This window comes from Anopheles gambiae, chromosome X (genome assembly GCF_943734735.2).
Source record: "Anopheles gambiae chromosome X, idAnoGambNW_F1_1, whole genome shotgun sequence".
Classification (NCBI taxonomy): Eukaryota; Metazoa; Arthropoda; class Insecta; order Diptera; family Culicidae; genus Anopheles; species Anopheles gambiae.
The window spans coordinates 15,910,259-15,927,637 of record NC_064600.1 but is presented as its reverse complement, the minus strand read 5'-3'; the positions used below and the strand labels follow the sequence as shown (position 1 = coordinate 15,927,637).

The following is a 17,379-nucleotide window of genomic DNA, read 5'->3' as shown; positions in this document are numbered from 1 at the left end:
TTGCTGCTGTACAAGTTAGATGAGTTGTGATTGTTCATTAAATTGTGATACGTTTCGTGTAATTTATGAATATTGAGGGTTTAAAAATATACACATGTACACAAACAAAACAAATCCTGTTGTTTATTTCATCGATGACACTTGCTTGAAAATAAAACACAAAGAAAAATAATCCCTGGCACCGTAGCTTAAGGAAGCTGCTTAGGCGCTATTTAGAAGGACCGCCTGGAACTTTGATGCTGTTTATCTACTGCAAAAGGCGAATTAGAGCAGCGATCTTTAGCGTGCCAAAATGAGCTGCTTAAGCAATTCTGGCTATTTGGGGATACTTAAACCCAAAGTGGGTATAGGGACCAGGTGGGCTTATAGGTTTGGCGGGAAGGCCATATTGGACGAACGAATGACAGGAGGGGATTCGATTGTGATACGTAGTTTTTCACCCACCCCAAATAGCCAGCTCGTACTTTATAGCTGATTTAGGGCTGTTTAACGAAAAATCGTTCCGATGTCGTACTTTGTGGCTGATTAAGAGATAGACGGTACTTTGCGGAACTATGGAGCTTTTTAACAGGCACATGGTACTCTTTGGAACTTTGCGGCTGATTAACACTATGTGTAGGGTTAATGATGGAACTTTAAGGCTTGTTAAGAACGTGTACCGAACTTGGTGGAACTTTATAGCTTTTTAATGCATGACATCGGTACAAGGTGGGTCTTGTCAAAGTGTCAAAGACAGACGCCGCCAATCATCTCATTGCTGTTGTACAAGTTAGATTAGTTCTTTGAAGAAGGGATTTTGAAGGAAGTGATTGTTATTGTACAGTAAATTGTGATACGTTTCGTGTAATTTATGAATATTAAGGATTGAAAAATATACACATGTACACAAACAAAACAAATCCTGTTGTTTATTTCATCGATGACGCTTGCTTGAAAATAAAACACAAAGAAAAATAATCCCCGGCACCGTAGCTTAAGGAAGCTGCTTAGGCGCTGTTTATAAGGACCGCCTGGAACTTTGATGCTGTTTATCTACTGCAAAAGGCGAATTAGAGCAGCGATCTTTAGCGTGCCAAAATGAGCTGCTTAAGCAATTCTGGCTATTTGGGATCATCCAAAATAGCCATTGGAATTCACACGCATACATCAACAAATGATCGAATCCCCTCCTGTCATTTCGTTTTCATTTTTCTACAGTACGGCTGTCAATTTGTTCGGGATAAGCCCACCTGTATAATAAACCCACTTTGCTTAAACCTTTAGGGGCGCCACAAAAGTGGTCCCTAATTTTTTAAAGAGATACGCAACACGCTTTGCGAACTACGTTTTGGTAGAATTCGATTTATTTTTTTCTTTTAAGCCGCGGAACGGTGAGTTCGGGAGAGACGCGAAAATTAGTGTTGTTCGTTCGAGAGTTGCCGGAGAAGAAGTGTTGGGTAAGCCGGACGGATATGCGCGTGTCGATGTGGAAACGTTTAGGACGAGAGAGAGCGTGTATGGAGCAAGCCACGGTTTTTATAACTGCAGTGCAGCATGCTACCACTGTTTGTCCTGCTCTAGCTTTGTGTGCAGTCCCTGCCTAACTAGCCCGTTAAACATTTTCTGTCGGTAGTTCTAGGTGTGCGCACCAGATGGCGCTCTGGTCGCTACAAACCCAAGGTGGATTAAAAATATCAGGTGGTGGATTAGGGCCTTTGGGGGGGTCGCCATAGTTGAGGGACTTTACGTCATTTTAGAACCGTTGACCATTGGTTTCCGCACACAAAGCTTAGCAAATATAACAGATTTCTTTGTTATTATGTGCATTTTAGTGTGTCTATTGATTTTATCGAAAAAACGTAATATCCCAAGCGCCACAGATTAAGCTTAAACGACTGGAAAATTGAATTTCCATAGAAAAAAAATGAAAGCTCCACAGCTTCATTGGTTTGATCAATAGATGGCGTATTACAACTCATCATTATATTGCTATCCTTTTCTTGCAATGTGTTTCGACAAGTTTCATCTTATCATGACTGTTACGTATTGAATTCACTTTATTGAAAAGAATGTAATAATGAGGAGAATAAAAGAGTGGAAGTTCACGAGCCAACGATGCTGATTGATCTAGAGCTCTTTTAGTTGATGCCAGATCGGGGTGCATCCGGACGGCATCCAGGTTGTGTCACGTCAGGAGCGATGACAATCATCACCACTCATACATAGGGTGTTCCATATACAACAATGACCTATATAGTCTTCTAACTTTCTGAGCAAAAATCTTTATGAATGGTCGTGTGGTCAGATACGTGGGTATCAACACCAACGATCATTACTCAAATCTCACTTGCTTCAGTGCTGGTGGTTTACATTGGAGTTTAGTATTTAAACAAACGTATCGCCGTTCTAGTTCTAGCGATGCGAAACCATAAAACAGTATAGTATAGTATATAGTGTATCTCCAGGGATACATGAATCTTTAGAAATGTATGATTTTCAAAATATTGAATGGGTACGATCCCATCTAACAACATCTACACATAACTATAGAGAGTCATGAATCTTTGAGATTCATGAATCTTTCAGATTTATGATTGTTAGCGATTCATGAATCTATGCAACCGAGATTCAGATTCAATGAATCATTTCATTGAGCGTTCATGAATCTGAATAAGATTTACCCAACACTAGTGCAAACTGTAACCCGCAGCGGGTGTCAAATTCCATTCATTTTCAGAAACCGCACGCCAGCAGGAGCGATTATCGCTGCCTTATACGGACGTCACACGATGCGTAAACTTTGGCGTAAACTGGATTTCAGCCATACAACCATGAAATCTTTTGACAGGAAGTTTACGCTCTCCCATACAAATCAAGCGTAAACTTTTTGAGTTTACGCCTCGTTATAAGTCCCATTGTGATCCCATTGTGAAATACCAAATAATTTCCGTATTGATCGAATGTAAAATACCATTTCAAAATGTTCTGTTTAATTCAGTAGACACATATCAAATAATTAATTTGGTGGTTAAAACCTCCACCAACTTGCAAAATTGCACGAAAATTAGTGATATTTTGGCTGGAAATCACGAGATTCGACTTACGCAGAAATTCGAGATACGCGGTATTTTACGGCCGTTTTCGGTCCCTATTAACCGTGTATCTCTGGGACCCCCTGTACAGTCTTTCCTTGAGTTATGCGAATTTTTAGTTTTGATATTTTGATTGTCAAATCAGTACAATTTTCTCCAACAATTGTCAAATGCAAAATAAATTAAAATATCGTTGACTGTTTGAAATCGCTAAAAAGACAGAAGTAATCTAAATTTTCATATGTGTTATATGACATATGTAGTTTAGTGCATAAAAGCATACAATTTAATTAAAAGTTACCATTTATTAACTTTTTTTCTAAAACTCGTGATATTCGACTTGCGCGTAACGTAGTGAAGGGCAATGATAAGATAAAAAGTGGAATAATCTTGAGATAGAGATTCATGAATGTAAATAGATTCGCAAATCGTTTTAGATGAACGAATCGTTCGAAGTTCATGATTTTTTTAAAATGAATGATTTTAAATTGATGATTCTCTTTGATTAGTTTAAAGATTGATGAGTCTCGTAAAACGAGTATAGGAATTGGAGATTCAAGTTCAATGATTCACTTTGAAGATTCAGCCGACTCATTAATCTGAATCAATGCGGCCCATCTCTAATCTTTTCGGAACGGATCGCAACCGATCCGGCAGCGCCGAGCGGCTGTCAAAGGTTGTTCCCTCTTCCACAAAATTATTCCAATCGTTGTAGCAAGCCGCACCAGACGCGCCTTTCTGCAGTGAACTTAAGCTTGCCCGTGTTCGTGTTTTGCTGTTGACAGTGAACTTCCTGTGCGCTTGTTTGAAGTGTGTCCCCCTATCCGTCCCGGTGCGTAAGTAAAAATGGCTGACGAAAAGAAGGTACGTTGCGAGGCTCACATTACCGAGCGCGAGGCTGTTGCCCACAATGACTAATCGAAATTGCGTCTTGCGATGCATATATATGTGTGTGGGTGCGTGTTTTTTTTTGTTCTCTTCCAATTCGTCCTGGTATATGGAACTTTCCCGGCACCTTCGCATCTCGCGCGACTTGTTCGATGGCGATCCACCGATGCTTGGACATACACACACACACGCACATACACCAAACCATCAACCTCCCCCTCAACAACCGACATCACGAAATGCCGGGCGTGGGACGCATGCATGGGTAAGTTTCCATTCGGTTAATCTAGTTTGTTGTCGTACTGTTTTTGTTGGTAATTTGTTTAGCATCTTCGATTAATTGCCAATTTGTCGATGAAGCCCGGATGCTAGGATACGGGAAATTTTCTTCTTTTTTCATCTCGCCTTGAGGACGCCATTATAATTCTTCCGTAAGCGGTTCGCTCTCCCCCTCGCAATATGCTATCCCTGTCCCTTTCGCTCTTCTTAGGAGAAGCGTATTTAATGTTATTTTTTATATTTGTTTTAAAAGTGCAGTAATTTGTCTGGCGGCTAGCAAAAAAAAAACAAGACAGCAGTTTCGTCATTACTCGACTTCGACTAATTTGCCTTGTTTTGTTTAGAAGCTTTGTAAACAGTTTTGCTTGCTCCATTAGCGACGAGAATTCGCATTACTAATACCTCTTCTATCTGTTTCTCCCTCCTCTCTCTCTCGTGCCTTTTTATCTTCCTCATAATCATCATTTTAGAAACGAATTGGCTGACCACAGGGATCCGAATCGGAGCATATCAACCTGAAAGTTCTGGGCCAAGACAATGCCGTCGTGCAGTTCAAGATCAAGCGGCACACACCGCTGCGTAAGCTGATGAACGCCTACTGCGACCGAGCGGTAAGTAATTATTGTTTTATCTGGATTACACAGCTGCTTTCAGGTGTGTGTTGTTTCGCTGTCCTTTTATTGTTAAATCAACACTCGATTATCACGATTTCGTATCTACGAAGCATTCTTAGCATGCTTTTCGTGTTATGAAAATGTAACAACAAACATATTTCATAAAACAGTTCAATAAGCTTGACGAAGGATGTTAAACACCATACCAAATGTGAAGGCATTTGCCTTGATTACTCTCTTCACCGGTCTCGTAGTACAGTCGTCAACTCGTACGACTTAACAACATGCCCGTCATGGGTTCAAGCCCCAAATAGACCGTGCCGCCATACGTAGGATTGACTATTCTGCTATGGGGGGAAATCAATTAGTCACTGAAAGCCAAACCCAAAAGAGGTTAAAGGCAGGCCTTTGACCGACAACGGTTGTTGAACCAAAGAAGAAGAAGAAAAAGACTCTTCACCGGAACCGTAGTCCATTGTCCAGTGAAAAGTACCGAAAAGTTAAGCTCAATGACAAATTAATTCATGACTTGGACCCATTTTACCTTATGCTATTATTCCCTTTCTTTTATTCTGTGCGTATATCAGAAGAACATTTACTTACCGGCTGTTTTCATTGCCTTGCTCCCAACCACAGGGTCTGTCGATGCAGGTGGTCCGTTTCCGTTTCGATGGACAGCCGATCAACGAAAACGATACGCCGACGACGCTCGACATGGAGGAAGGTGACACGATTGAGGTGTACCAGCAGCAGACCGGAGGCTTCTAAACACATCCAACCCAAGCGGCACAACACACACACCCCCTCCCAGCCAGCCCGACGGAGGGTCATAGAGTACAGACGTAATTTTATGCTTTCGATCTGGCGCAACGACATTTATTCGTTCTAGAGCAGCCCAAGCCAGCCACCCATGAACCTAGACTAACTCTGACGCGTGTTGCGGGTGGACATAATTTTAAGTTATATTTTAGTTGACACGTACCCCGCCCCCCGGACCTTAGCAGCAGTGCTTATTCGGTATTGTTCATTTTCATTCCCGATGAAATCGGCCGTGCCATAGCGCACCCTAGATGGAGCGGGGATGAATGGTGTTCTTTTTTATTTTTTTAACGAAATGTGTTTGCACCAATTAGCGGCAAATAACAATGGTTCGTCTCATGTCAAGCGAATTGTGACTGCGCGACAGGACTCATCAAGGGAGGTCTTTCCATGTATCAATTTATTAATTACGTGTATGTATGTGTGTGCGTGTACGGATAATCAAAGGTAGAAGCATTATTTATAACCGAAACAGCTCGATGGCTTTAATCGATGCTAAGGGATTATTCAGGTTTAATCAAGACAAAAACCATTTTTCAAAAAAAAAGCTAGCAAACATGCATGCACACATTCACCCAGACATACGATTTATCCAAACGAGCAGAAACACATTTAGCTGACAGGAAAATCTGCGCATTTTATCCATCCCCCACAAAAATAAGAATCTGAATTGTACGATACATGTTATTTGATAAATAATAAAAACCAAACAACAAAACAAGGAAATGACGCGGGATTTACAGTCTGATTGCGCTTTCTGCCGGAGCAGAACTACTACCCCTTTCCATATGATTTGAACTAGAACTTCTTACCAGAAACTGAAATAAAAATAATTCATTTCGAAATTAAAAATAAACTAACATTGGCAAACATTTTCGGGACGGTCGAAACAAATTAGGAATGCTGTTTGAGTTCTTTACTAACGATAATGGGATGGTATTGTGATCAACCAGTACATGTGGTCCTTGTGAGTTGTACTATTTGGCTCGTTCATAGTCAATTTGCCTGGTGGAATAATAAAAACATATTAGTACTGATAATAGTTGAATATTATTTCATATTTGGAAACAAACGGAACAAAAATAGCAAATTAATTATTTTCACTTTGTTCATACACGTTCACACTAGTGATGGGCAATATGGGCCTGCTGCCGGATTTGGTTTGATCCGAATCCAGCTGCTTTCGGATTCGATTCCGGATCAACTCAGGAGTAGGGAGGCGGGGGGGGGGGGGGGAGAAGGTATGATTGGACTGGAATCATGTTTAGCCTATTTTACGTTCTCGGGTAATTTGAATCATCCTTAGTAAATTATTCATTACAATTAGCTGCTACATTATATGCAACTCCCCAAATAACCAAATCGTCCTTAACCCACTGTAAAACCACTTCAAACCCACGTTGGTTTGTGGTGGTCGATTCAGTCGTTAACCCACCAAATTTTAGAACAATCGGAGCTGCCAGTTCCGATCCGATGTATTTATCTTGCCCACACTTAACCCACCTTTTCCAACAATGCTTTGAGGAAAAGTTTGGTCAAGGGTTGGCTAAGGCCAATATGCTGAACAGGATTTTAACTCTTCGATTGATTACATTCATTCACTTGCATCACTGCACTTAAAGTTCCGCAATATTATTAGTCTATAAACTATGCACTGACCAGCGAAATGGAAGAGTTCGATCGCAAGTAAACAAACACACATATACACATATTACACATGAATGTTTTACAACAAACCAACTTAAACACACACGTTTAATTGCTTCCTTTGCACAATTAAATAACATTTTATTACAGGTGAAACATGTTGAGCAAATAAATTGCCCGTGCATAAAAAACTAACTTCAACAACATTGAAGTGGCTGCTTCTGTGGCCGTGTGGCTTAACCCACCAAACTGATAGTTTTTTAGCTTTGTTTGATGGAACTGGATTTTTAGTACAAGAAATTGGTGGCGTTTTCGGTATCTTGGTTATATGGGCAGCGAAATGGAAGAGTTCGATCGCAAGTAAACATAATACACATAACACACATATACACATATTACACATGAATGTTTTACAACAAACCAACTTAAACACACACGTTTAATTGCTTCCTTTGCACAATTAAATAACATTTTATTACAGGTGAAACATGTTGAGCAAATAAATTGCCCGTGCATAAAAAACTAACTTCAACAACATTGAAGTGGCTGCTTCTGTGGCCGTGTGGCTTAACCCACCAAACTGATAGTTTTTTAGCTTTGTTTAATGGAACTGGATTTTTAGTACAAGAAATTGGTGGCGTTTTCGGTATCTTGGTTATATGGGTTTGCTCTACGAATTAAGCACGGTAGCAAAATGGATTCAATAGGAGCCATTTGGATTCGATCGGAGTAATCCGGATTCAATCGGAACCGATTGGATCTGTATTCGTTTGGAGTAGCCGGATTCGAAGCCACACTTATTTTGGAGTTGGATCTGAATTAAGCATGTCGGAGTCGGAGTGGATCCACGCATCCAATCCGGAGCTCCCATCACTAGTTCACACATTCCGGTAGATAGCCGAGGCTACCGTACATGATAGCCAAAAACAAGTGAACAAAAAATGGAACGATAAATGCATCTTGTTTTGTAGTGAAAGTGCAGAACAAAAAGGAAAATTTTCAAAGCAAACACAAAGAACGGCAAAGCCCAAACTCAACCCAAAAAGAGGCCGCTAATCCCGCCGTCGTTCTACGACATCTGTGCACGCAAGCTACACCGTGCGCTGGTAGCGCCACCTGACGGCAAATTTGCGTTCGGCTGACGTTTGGTTGGAGAGGAAAGAAAGGAAGAAAAAAACACCATCTGTCAAATCGACTTCAGCCTTCCCGAAAGCAGCAAAAGGTTTTGGTGCGTACCGAGAAGGGTAAAATTGTGTGACTTCTTACGCCGTACGGAAGTAAACGAAAACGCTGCAATCATGTCGCTTGTCTCGCACATCCTGCGCCGTTCGATCTCGCAATCAATCGTCCGCAATGCCGAGGTCGGTGGACCGTCCGCTGTAGCTGGCCATGAAGGTAGGTTATCGGATCGATGTACGCCTGTGCATGTGTATGTGTTTTTCTTTTTTCCTGCACCAGCCCCTCTGGCTGGCTTACATAATATCAGCTGCGCAGCTAGCGGACAACACACCGTCGTCCTGCCGATGGTTCCAACTGCCCGAAACACTCATTCATTGTCTATTTTTTCGTTCCAATTTCTCCACCCCCCATCCCCCAACACTGACCCATCCCGCACCAGCCGGTGGCTACAAGGTGTGGAAGAAGCTGTCGTTCTTCGTCGCCGTGCCGGCGGTCGGACTGTGCATGCTGAACGCTTACCTGAAGCACCAGGAGGAGCACGGCCACCCGCGACCGGAATTCGTCAAGTACGAGCACCTGCGCATCCGCAACAAGCGCTTCCCGTGGGGCGAGGGCAACAAGAGCCTGTTCCACAACCCGCACGCCAACGCGCTGCCGGACGGCTACGAGCACTAAACGGGCTGGGGAAGTGTCCTGCCCATTGCTGTCGCTGCTGGTGCCGCGGACACGTGCTTTCTGTGCGCACCGGCGCGCATAGTGTTGTTTAAATAAAGTCTGTGAACGAACGTACGATTCAATAATCCTAGGAAAGGTGTCTGTTTTCTTGCTTCTTTTCGCCAGCGCCAAAGGGTGTGAAGGGAAAGGAGGGCGAGCAGGATGCAGGATCATCTGACGTGTGCAAGTGGTCCACCATCGCATTTGTTCGATTCGAAGGAGCAGCTAGGCAAAATGAAAAGAGAGATGCAACCCATACGGGAAGTTTACTAATGGTGTGCTTGCATAACATGCTTAGGCAAAGAGTTATGGACAGACCGTCCATTCGTGATACAATCCAGTTCCTTGAAAAAAACATACGAAATCCATGCAACGAGTCTGCGGTCATCTTTGGAGTGCCTTGCGAAGAGCAAAGAATTACAATTAATTACAAACAATTTACCAAAAAATATCTAATAAGAGAGAAAGGCAGCAAAGACACATATCTACAAAACATAATTTAGCAACACTAGTTAATTTGGCCAGATCACAGGGCTAAGAAATAAATTTCATAGATCCCCTTCACTGTAAAGAGTACGCCGAAAAACAATGGTCTCGAAACCCAATTAAAATGAGTTATTTATGACCATCCCTTCTGAGACCTAAATCGAACCCATACTGGTCCTGATACCAATACATAAACTTTTTTGGTTCAAGAATTGCACTTGACCTAATGCCTTCAGAACCGGCGCTGAAACTATGCATACTGATCATATCGGTCCTAGAACCCATACCTGCTCTGGAACCAATCATTAAACCAATAACGATACTGGAACTGATAATGAACCCATACCGGCTCTAGAACCTATCATGAACCCATAATAGTCCTGGAACTTATCATGAACCCATACCGACCGTGGAATATATCATGAACCCATACCGATACTGGAACGGATACTGAACCCATACTGGTCCTGGAACTGTTACTGAACCCATACTGGTCTTGAAGTCTATCATAAACCCATACTGGTCGTGGAACCTATCGTGAACCCATACCGATACTGGAACTGAAACTAAACCTATACTGGTCCTGGAACTGTTACTGAACCCATACTGGTTCTGGAATCTATCATGAACCCATACTGGTCCTGGATCTTATCATGAACCTGTGCTGGTCCTGGATCCTACCATGAACTCATACCGGTTCTGGAACCTATCATAAACACTTACTGGTCCTGGAGCCTATTATGAACCCATATTGGTCCTGGAACCTATCATGGACCCATACCGGTCCTGGAATCGATCATGAACCCGGTCTGGTCGTGGAACCTATCATGAACCCATACCGGTACTGGAACGGATACTGAACCCATACTGGTCCTGGAACTGTTACTGAACCCATACTAGTCTTTGAATCTATCATGAACCCATACCGGTCCTGGAGCCTATTATGAACCCATACTGGTCTTGAAATCTATCATAAACCCATACTGGTCGTGGAACCTATCATGAACCCATACCGGTACTGGAACGGATACTGAACCCATACCGATCCTGGATCCTATTATGAACTCATACCGGTCCTGGAACTGGAAATAATAATAATAATAATAATAATAATAATAATAATAATAATAAAGTTCCAGTCCCAGTCGAGAAACCATACCCGGTAGTAAATGAGCAGCGTAAGAATTAGCATAGGAAAGAAAGTAGGAATTCAGCGTAGGAAATTTAGTAGAATTTGTATAGTGATTTGTATAATGATTTCTTTACATCGAATTGAACATCGCTCGTTAACAAGAAACTGGACACAAAATCAGGAACATTCACAATCCCTACCGTTGCATTCGCATGAAAACAATTACATCAAACATTCTGTTAGTAGAGATAGCCAACCGAATCCTCTCCATGACTCTGCAGTATGCCTGTTCAAGGTGTATTCCGGAACCTTATACCTTTTCTATTTCGGGAGGACAATAAGACATATCAGGGAGACTTTTCTGATTACATATACTTTTTAAACCATTTTTTATTATAAATTATTATAATTTTATATGGAAGCCAGGCTGTCTCTCCCTCAAATGTATCAAAACCTAGCGGTTTACGGAATCTTCATGTGATAGACCGGCCTTTTTTGATGCTACTTTTATTTTACCCTTTAATTTAGCAAATTAATGTTGCCTATTCGTGTTAAAAGCGATAGGTTATTGTTGTATTAAACGATAGATAAAAGTTGAATTTGCTAAATATTTCTTGCCGCTCTCATCCGAGAGAACAGCAAAAGGGTTAGGGAAAATGGATGAAAAAACAGCATTACTTTGGTGTGGACCTAATAACTTCTTTTTCTCCCATATACAGGAATATAAATATTCCCCATTTTACAAAAAAAAACTTGGATCCAGACCGGGACTTTCTCGACTAGATTCGAACTGCCGTTTGCGTTAAGTAGCTTTTAAACGGCTGCAACTCTCTTCGTATTGGGTGTGATCGCTGTGAACATTGTTTTAATCCCAGCTTAAACCCTTCCATCGTAATGAAGCATGCTGTGCTTTCTACACGCACAGTAACAGAATGAACAAAAATCTGGCTAAAATAAAGCAGTCGAAAATAAACTAAAAACTCCCACAGGAAAAAAAAACCTTTAAAGCTCCCACCCCCCTAACACAGACACAATAAATAACGTTCCAGCCCTGTCTCGGAATGCCCGCCTGCCCTGCCAGTCTACAGCTTGGTGAAGATGATCAGTATGATCATGAACATTATCGCGAACGCCAGCAGCATGATGCAGTGCATTTTGCGGTTCTTGCGCTGGTACGATTCGGACTTCTGCAGCTGGCGCAGCCCGTCGCTGACCCGCACCTGGGCCGACTCGATGTTGTAGTCGATCCGGTCCAGTATCGTGCCCTGCTCTTGGATCAGCTTCGAGATGTCCTTGAAGATGACGTTCAGGTCGGTGATCGAGTTGGTCATGCGTAGCACCTCGTCCTCCCGGCTCTTCAGCAGCTTGGTGTTGTCCGCCTGGATCAGCATGATTTGCTTCTGGTTGATCGTGAGGCCGGTCGCGGGCAGCTGGAAGAAATCATCCAGCTGGTCCTCCTCGTAGTCGTAGCTGGAGCCGCTGGCTGCTACCGTCGGCCCTCCCGTCCGGCCTTCTGCGGCCGACTCCAGCTGCAGAAAGTTGTCGAACGTGTCGACCGGATTGAGGCTGGTGGTGTTGCTGGAGCGCAGTACGGTACCACCAGTGCCAGCGCTACCGCTCGGTCCCGCCTCGGCGCCTTTCAGCGCGCGGGACGTTTTGTGCGCCTGCAGCAGCCGGTACTGCTCCGTCAGGCCCTGCAGGATGATCAGACAGTGTTTCTGAACGTTTTTCAGCAGCATCTCCTCCAGCCCGTGGTCCTGCCGGCGCAGCGAGTTGATGTTGTCGTGGCAGCGGCAGATCAGCTGCTTGATCTCCATCATTAAGCTTTCGGTCTGCGGGCGGAAAACAGGGAACCGTTGGTTGCGAGCCGGATATGGGTGAGTTAACCTTGCTTACCGTGCTGCTGCTGGTGGATGTTTCGTCGCTCAGCACCGAACGCACCTCGGCAGTTTGCAGCCGTTTCACCTCATTGAGACGCTCCTGGATCCTGGACAAACAAGAAAACAAACAGATAACCGTCCACGATTCGCATGCTTCACACCTTGAGGAGTCGAGGCCAAACACTCACTTGAACAGCAGGTAGTTGGCTTCGTCGTACTTTCCGATCCAGCGCGGCTGCTCGCTCGACTTTCCCGCTGGTTCGAGCAGAGTCTCGTTGTCCGAATGCTGGTGCCGAAGGGAAAGGGAGAACAATGATGCTTAACCCATATGCAGCTTAATAACAGACGATCGCGCTCTACTCACGTTATCATAGCCAACGTTTCGACTGTGTACGGCATTGTTCCGCAGCATGTGAAACAGCTCGGTCAGGTTGCGGTGCGACATGCTGGAAAACACTTTATTTTCCCTCCTCGAGCGAGAGAGATTGTGTATGTGTGTGCCAGAGGGGGTTTTCTCTAAAACCAGCAGCTGGCAGCTCTTTCGGGCCAGCTACGTGTTTAGGGCTTTGTTTTGTTTTCGTTTGCCGATCGATATCACGCTTGACGTTTCGATGTGAACAGACGGCCCGTCGCGCATAATTAGATGCTCGCTTTGCGATGCTGTCGAGCCAAAACTTCCACCCGGATCGAATTATTACGGTGGATAGCAGCTCGATAATAATTCTCCAGCTTTCCTTGAAGAGCATTTTAGAACAACACCAATTGTTCTAAAACCGACTGTGCCCAATTGACATTTTCGAACTCGAAAATCAGGGTTTCGAGCTATTTCTCTTAAACTGCACCAGTTTAACACTGCTACTAGACGAAATGTGAGCTGTGATACGGACGTCACACGAGGCGTAAACTCAAAAGGTTTACGCTTAATTTGTATGGAAGAGCATAAACTTCCTGTCAAAAGATTAGAGGGTGGATGGCAAACCCAATTCATGACAAAGTTTACTACTCGTGTGACGTCCGTATGAAAATTTCACAAACCCTTAACAATCACGGTTGCCGTTGATTTTGTTCTAAAACCGAGAAGTTTTATTAGCACAAATAGCCCGCGGAAAATTTGTCGCGATACAAAAGTTGGTCGTCTAGAAGCAATGCAAGGGACGTTTAGAAGAAGCCAGACTATGATGTGGCCTAAAATCGGCAATAATGGGGCTTTTTCGTTGCTTGCTTCTCTGTCTTTTAGGAAATAACGTTGCCAATCTAAGGATGTAGTCATTTTATACCAAAAAACCACTGAAATTTCACAAAATAATTCCGCCCGAACACGGTTTATTACGCATAAATCCTCATAAAGCTCATGATAGTTACAATTTAGAACAAAGGTTAGTTGGTTAACCCACCAAATTTTAGAATAGTTGGTGCTATCGGTTCAAATCATATCCATTGAACTAGTCCATCTTTAACCCATATATGTTTATAAAGAACCCAAGCGCCACAGATTTATTAAAACAGTCACAGAAATAAAAATGACTGGAAAATCTAATACTTACTTACTTACTTATCCGGCGTTACAACCGCTTTGCGGTCTTGGCCTGCCTCAGGAGTGTCCGAAACTGCTCACGGTCTCGCGCCTTCGTCTTCCAGTCCGTTATCCCGGCCTTAATGGCGGACGCCTCCACGCCATCTTGCCACCTCAATTTGGGCCTACCACGCCTCCTTTGTCCTTGTGGACGGCCTAAAAAGACTTCTAAATCTAATATCCATAGAAAAAAAAACAAAGGCTACATAGCTTCATTGTTTTGCTGAATATATGCTATATATTTGTGTTCTTTTCTTGCAATGTGTTTTGCCTAGCTTCATCTAACCATGGCCTATATAGCCTTCAAACATTTCGAGCAAAAATCTTTATGAATGGTCGTGTGGTCAGATACGTGGGTATCAACACCAACGACCATTACTCAAATCTCACTTGGTTAAATGCTGGTGGCTTATATTAGGCTAAGGTCAAATACTGAACAGTTTCTTCATTCTTCTATTGCAGCAAACCAGAACTCAACACAGCACACATATGCTTTTTATCACTTCTGATGCACAATGAGTAAATACAATAAACAAAAAGAAAACTTACCTCAACCACATTGATGGATATTTTTGATTGTTGGATATTTTTTTTTAGTAGAGTTCGATTCTTAACTTCAAAGTACCGATCAACATAAGCACACTCAATCGAACCCCAATTGCCATTTTTGAGCTCGAAAATTGGAGTCTCGAGTTGTTTCGCTTAAACTGACGCCTTAAACTTCCCAAATAACCAAGATACCGAAAACGCCACCAATTTCCTGTACTAAAAATCCAGTTGCATCGAACAAAGCCAAAAAACTGTCAGTTTGGTGGGTTAAACCACACATCTACAGAAGTGGTCACTTCAAAGTTTGTTTAAGTTAGTTTTTTATGCCGGGTGATTCATTTACTCAACATGTATCACCCAAAAATGTGTTTAATTGTGCAAAGGAAGCAATAAAACTTCAATGTTTAAGTTCATTTGTTGTGAAACATATTTGTGTAAGATGTGGATGCGTGTGTTTGTTTACTTGCAAATGGACTCATCCATTTCGCTGGTCAGTGCACAGTTTATAGACTAATAATATTGCGGAAGTTTAAGTGCAGTGATGTAAGTGAATGAATGTAATCAATCGAAGAGTTAAAATCCTGTTCAGCATATTGACCTTAGCCAACCCTTGACCAAACTTTTCCTCAAAGCATTTTTGGAAAAGGTGGGTTAAGGGTGGGCAAGATAAATACATCGGATCGGAACTGGCAGCTCCGATTGTTCTAAAATTTGGTGGGTTAACGACTGAATTGACCACCACAAACCCACGTGGGTTTGAAGTGGTTTTACAGTGGGTTAAGGCCGATTTGGTTATTTGGGTTCCCTGCAACAGTTTACAGGACTTTTAGAACAAGCCCTTTAAAATCGACTGTGATGTTTTTTTTCGTGGCTTTCTTCTCTATCCTTTAGGAAACAACGTTTCCAATCCAGATTACTGGTCGTATAACCATTTTATACCAAAAACCACCGAATTTTCACAAAATACTGCCGCACGATATGTGCCTTCATTGTTCGACAAATATTAAAGCAAATCAATCTAAAACGAATTAGACGCCATCATCATCCAATAGAAGCTCGTCTTTAGCATGCACCAACGAAACTTTGACAATTTCTACACGGAAAATCACACACAAATCTACAATTTTTGGTATCTCGAGTACCATTCGAGCAGATCAAAATTTAGAACAAGTATCACTTGGGTATTTTGCTCATCGGGTTTCGCCTATCGGATGGCTGCTCAGCTGTTCATACAATTATGCAATTTTCTTTTATTATAGTTGTTTTCAAATAACATTCTTGCATTTTATGAACAGTTTTATAATATGTTTACATGGAAACTTAAATTGTCAATAGCAAATAGCAATTTCTTCAAACTTTTCTTGTCGCCTTTTTCTGCTATTTGAGGTAGCTCCGTATTGGAAGATCCATGAAGCCACTACATCAACACATAAACTATATGTAAACGGTACCATAATCGTAATAAATACTACTTCAATAAAAATGAACATTTTAAATGTATTGAAAGAATCTTGAAACATTTTTATCAACAGATAATTAAAGAAAATCGTACTATTTTACGCCAAATCCATCTGTCAAAGCGTACAATAACAATAGCCCGAAACGTCAGTGCGCACTTTTGACACTTACATAATTCGGTGCAACTTTGGAAAGCGGTAAGGCAAAACTTTTTTCCCCCCATCCGGAATTTGCTAACTATTAATTGTGAAATTCCAACCGGCATCCTCGTACACGGGTCTCATCTTTGTTTTCTCCCATTTGGCAACGACGACGTGAACACCCGCCAGCCAGCCAATGATTCGCCAGTTCTGGAACCGCTACAAGGTCGTGATCATCTTCCCAGCGCTCGCGTTCGGCTCGATTGCGGCAGACTACAGCTATACCCGGCAGTGGAAAAAGACTCGCCTGGAGCAGATTCAGCAGCAGCAGCAGCAGGCCCAACAACAACAGCTCGCCTAAAGCAGCACTCAATCTCAACCAACCAACGCACACGCCAATCAACGCGATGTTCGGGCTGAACCGTCAGTATCTGTGGAGTGTGGTGCCGCTGTTCGGGTTCGGCGTCGGCTGGTTCCTCGACCGGAAGGAAACGGAACGCATGACCATGTTCCGCGACAAGAGTGCCCTGTACGGCCGCACGCTGAAGGAGGGCGAGAAGCCATCGTGGCCTTAGGCGGGCAGCCGGAGAGCGAAAGAGAGCGATTGAAGTACCCCCCTTCTAGAGAGCGAAATACATTGATGTTGTGAACTCGGACTGCCTGGCTTATTTGTTGTGTCTTACTATTATTTGGGTATCGTTTTAGGACGTGGTCCCAACATCCGGACCAAGGTGTGAGTAGTGAGGGAAAGGAACTGTATAGGAAGCTTTAATGAATGTTGTTCTAGAGGGACGAGAAATCGTAGGTTAGGAAAATGTAAGCGGAGTTGCTGCCACAGTGTCGTTTTGTTAAATGTGAACCATCTTAAGGCGGAAGATATCATTGGAAGGCAATTCGGCCTGCATTCAGGTTGTACGTCAGTTCGCTTCAAGATTGATAGTTTTTTTTTG

General features: G+C 42.7%; 4 protein-coding genes across 4 annotated transcripts; 3 read left to right on the top strand and 1 right to left on the bottom strand.

Annotated features, from left to right (window-relative positions):
- Positions 1-3,710: 3,710 nt before the first annotated feature.
- Positions 3,711-6,397, top strand: LOC1277365 (small ubiquitin-related modifier 2). Its single transcript, XM_316822.6, has 3 exons — positions 3,711-3,935; positions 4,730-4,849; positions 5,489-6,397. The coding sequence occupies exons 1-3, from the start codon at positions 3,918-3,920 to the stop codon at positions 5,618-5,620; spliced, it is 270 nt and encodes an 89-aa protein (XP_316822.4). The 5' UTR covers positions 3,711-3,917; the 3' UTR covers positions 5,621-6,397.
- A 2,072-nt stretch (positions 6,398-8,469) lies between these two features.
- Positions 8,470-9,297, top strand: LOC1277364 (cytochrome c oxidase subunit 6A, mitochondrial). The gene is made up of 2 exons (XM_316821.5): positions 8,470-8,713; positions 8,937-9,297. Exons 1-2 carry the CDS (start codon positions 8,617-8,619, stop codon positions 9,170-9,172), a joined length of 333 nt encoding a protein of 110 aa, XP_316821.5. The 5' UTR covers positions 8,470-8,616; the 3' UTR covers positions 9,173-9,297.
- Positions 9,298-11,201: 1,904 nt separating this feature from the next.
- Positions 11,202-13,383, bottom strand: LOC1277363 (syntaxin-16). The gene is made up of 4 exons (XM_316820.6): positions 13,074-13,383; positions 12,898-12,995; positions 12,726-12,816; positions 11,202-12,661 (listed from the first exon to the last, which is right to left on the bottom strand). The coding sequence occupies exons 1-4, from the start codon at positions 13,152-13,154 to the stop codon at positions 11,912-11,914; spliced, it is 1,020 nt and encodes a 339-aa protein (XP_316820.6). The 5' UTR covers positions 13,155-13,383; the 3' UTR covers positions 11,202-11,911.
- A 2,973-nt stretch (positions 13,384-16,356) lies between these two features.
- LOC3289770 (NADH dehydrogenase [ubiquinone] 1 beta subcomplex subunit 1) lies at positions 16,357-17,085 on the top strand. Its single transcript, XM_555840.3, has 2 exons — positions 16,357-16,486; positions 16,619-17,085. The coding sequence occupies exon 2, from the start codon at positions 16,837-16,839 to the stop codon at positions 17,002-17,004; it is 168 nt and encodes a 55-aa protein (XP_555840.2). The 5' UTR covers positions 16,357-16,486; positions 16,619-16,836; the 3' UTR covers positions 17,005-17,085.
- Positions 17,086-17,379: the final 294 nt, after the last annotated feature.

What these genes read in the sequence shown, in the direction of transcription:
- LOC1277365 (XM_316822.6), top strand. An exon ending in ACGCCTACTGCGACCGAGCG is followed by an intron (nt 4,850 to 5,488) that starts GTAAGTAATTAT and finishes TCCCAACCACAG; the next exon opens with GGTCTGTCGATGCAGGTGGT.
- LOC1277363 (XM_316820.6), bottom strand. Translation starts at nt 13,154, where the DNA reads ATGTCGCACCGCAACCTGACCGAGCTGTTTCACATGCTGCGGAACAAT. An exon ending in GCCAACTACCTGCTGTTCAA is followed by an intron (nt 12,817 to 12,897) that starts GTGAGTGTTTGG and finishes TTGTTTGTCCAG; the next exon opens with GATCCAGGAGCGTCTCAATG. An exon ending in CATCCACCAGCAGCAGCACG is followed by an intron (nt 12,662 to 12,725) that starts GTAAGCAAGGTT and finishes TTCCGCCCGCAG; the next exon opens with ACCGAAAGCTTAATGATGGA.
- LOC3289770 (XM_555840.3), top strand. Translation starts at nt 16,837, where the DNA reads ATGTTCGGGCTGAACCGTCAGTATCTGTGGAGTGTGGTGCCGCTGTTC.
- LOC1277364 (XM_316821.5), top strand. Translation starts at nt 8,617, where the DNA reads ATGTCGCTTGTCTCGCACATCCTGCGCCGTTCGATCTCGCAATCAATC. An exon ending in CGCTGTAGCTGGCCATGAAG is followed by an intron (nt 8,714 to 8,936) that starts GTAGGTTATCGG and finishes ATCCCGCACCAG; the next exon opens with CCGGTGGCTACAAGGTGTGG.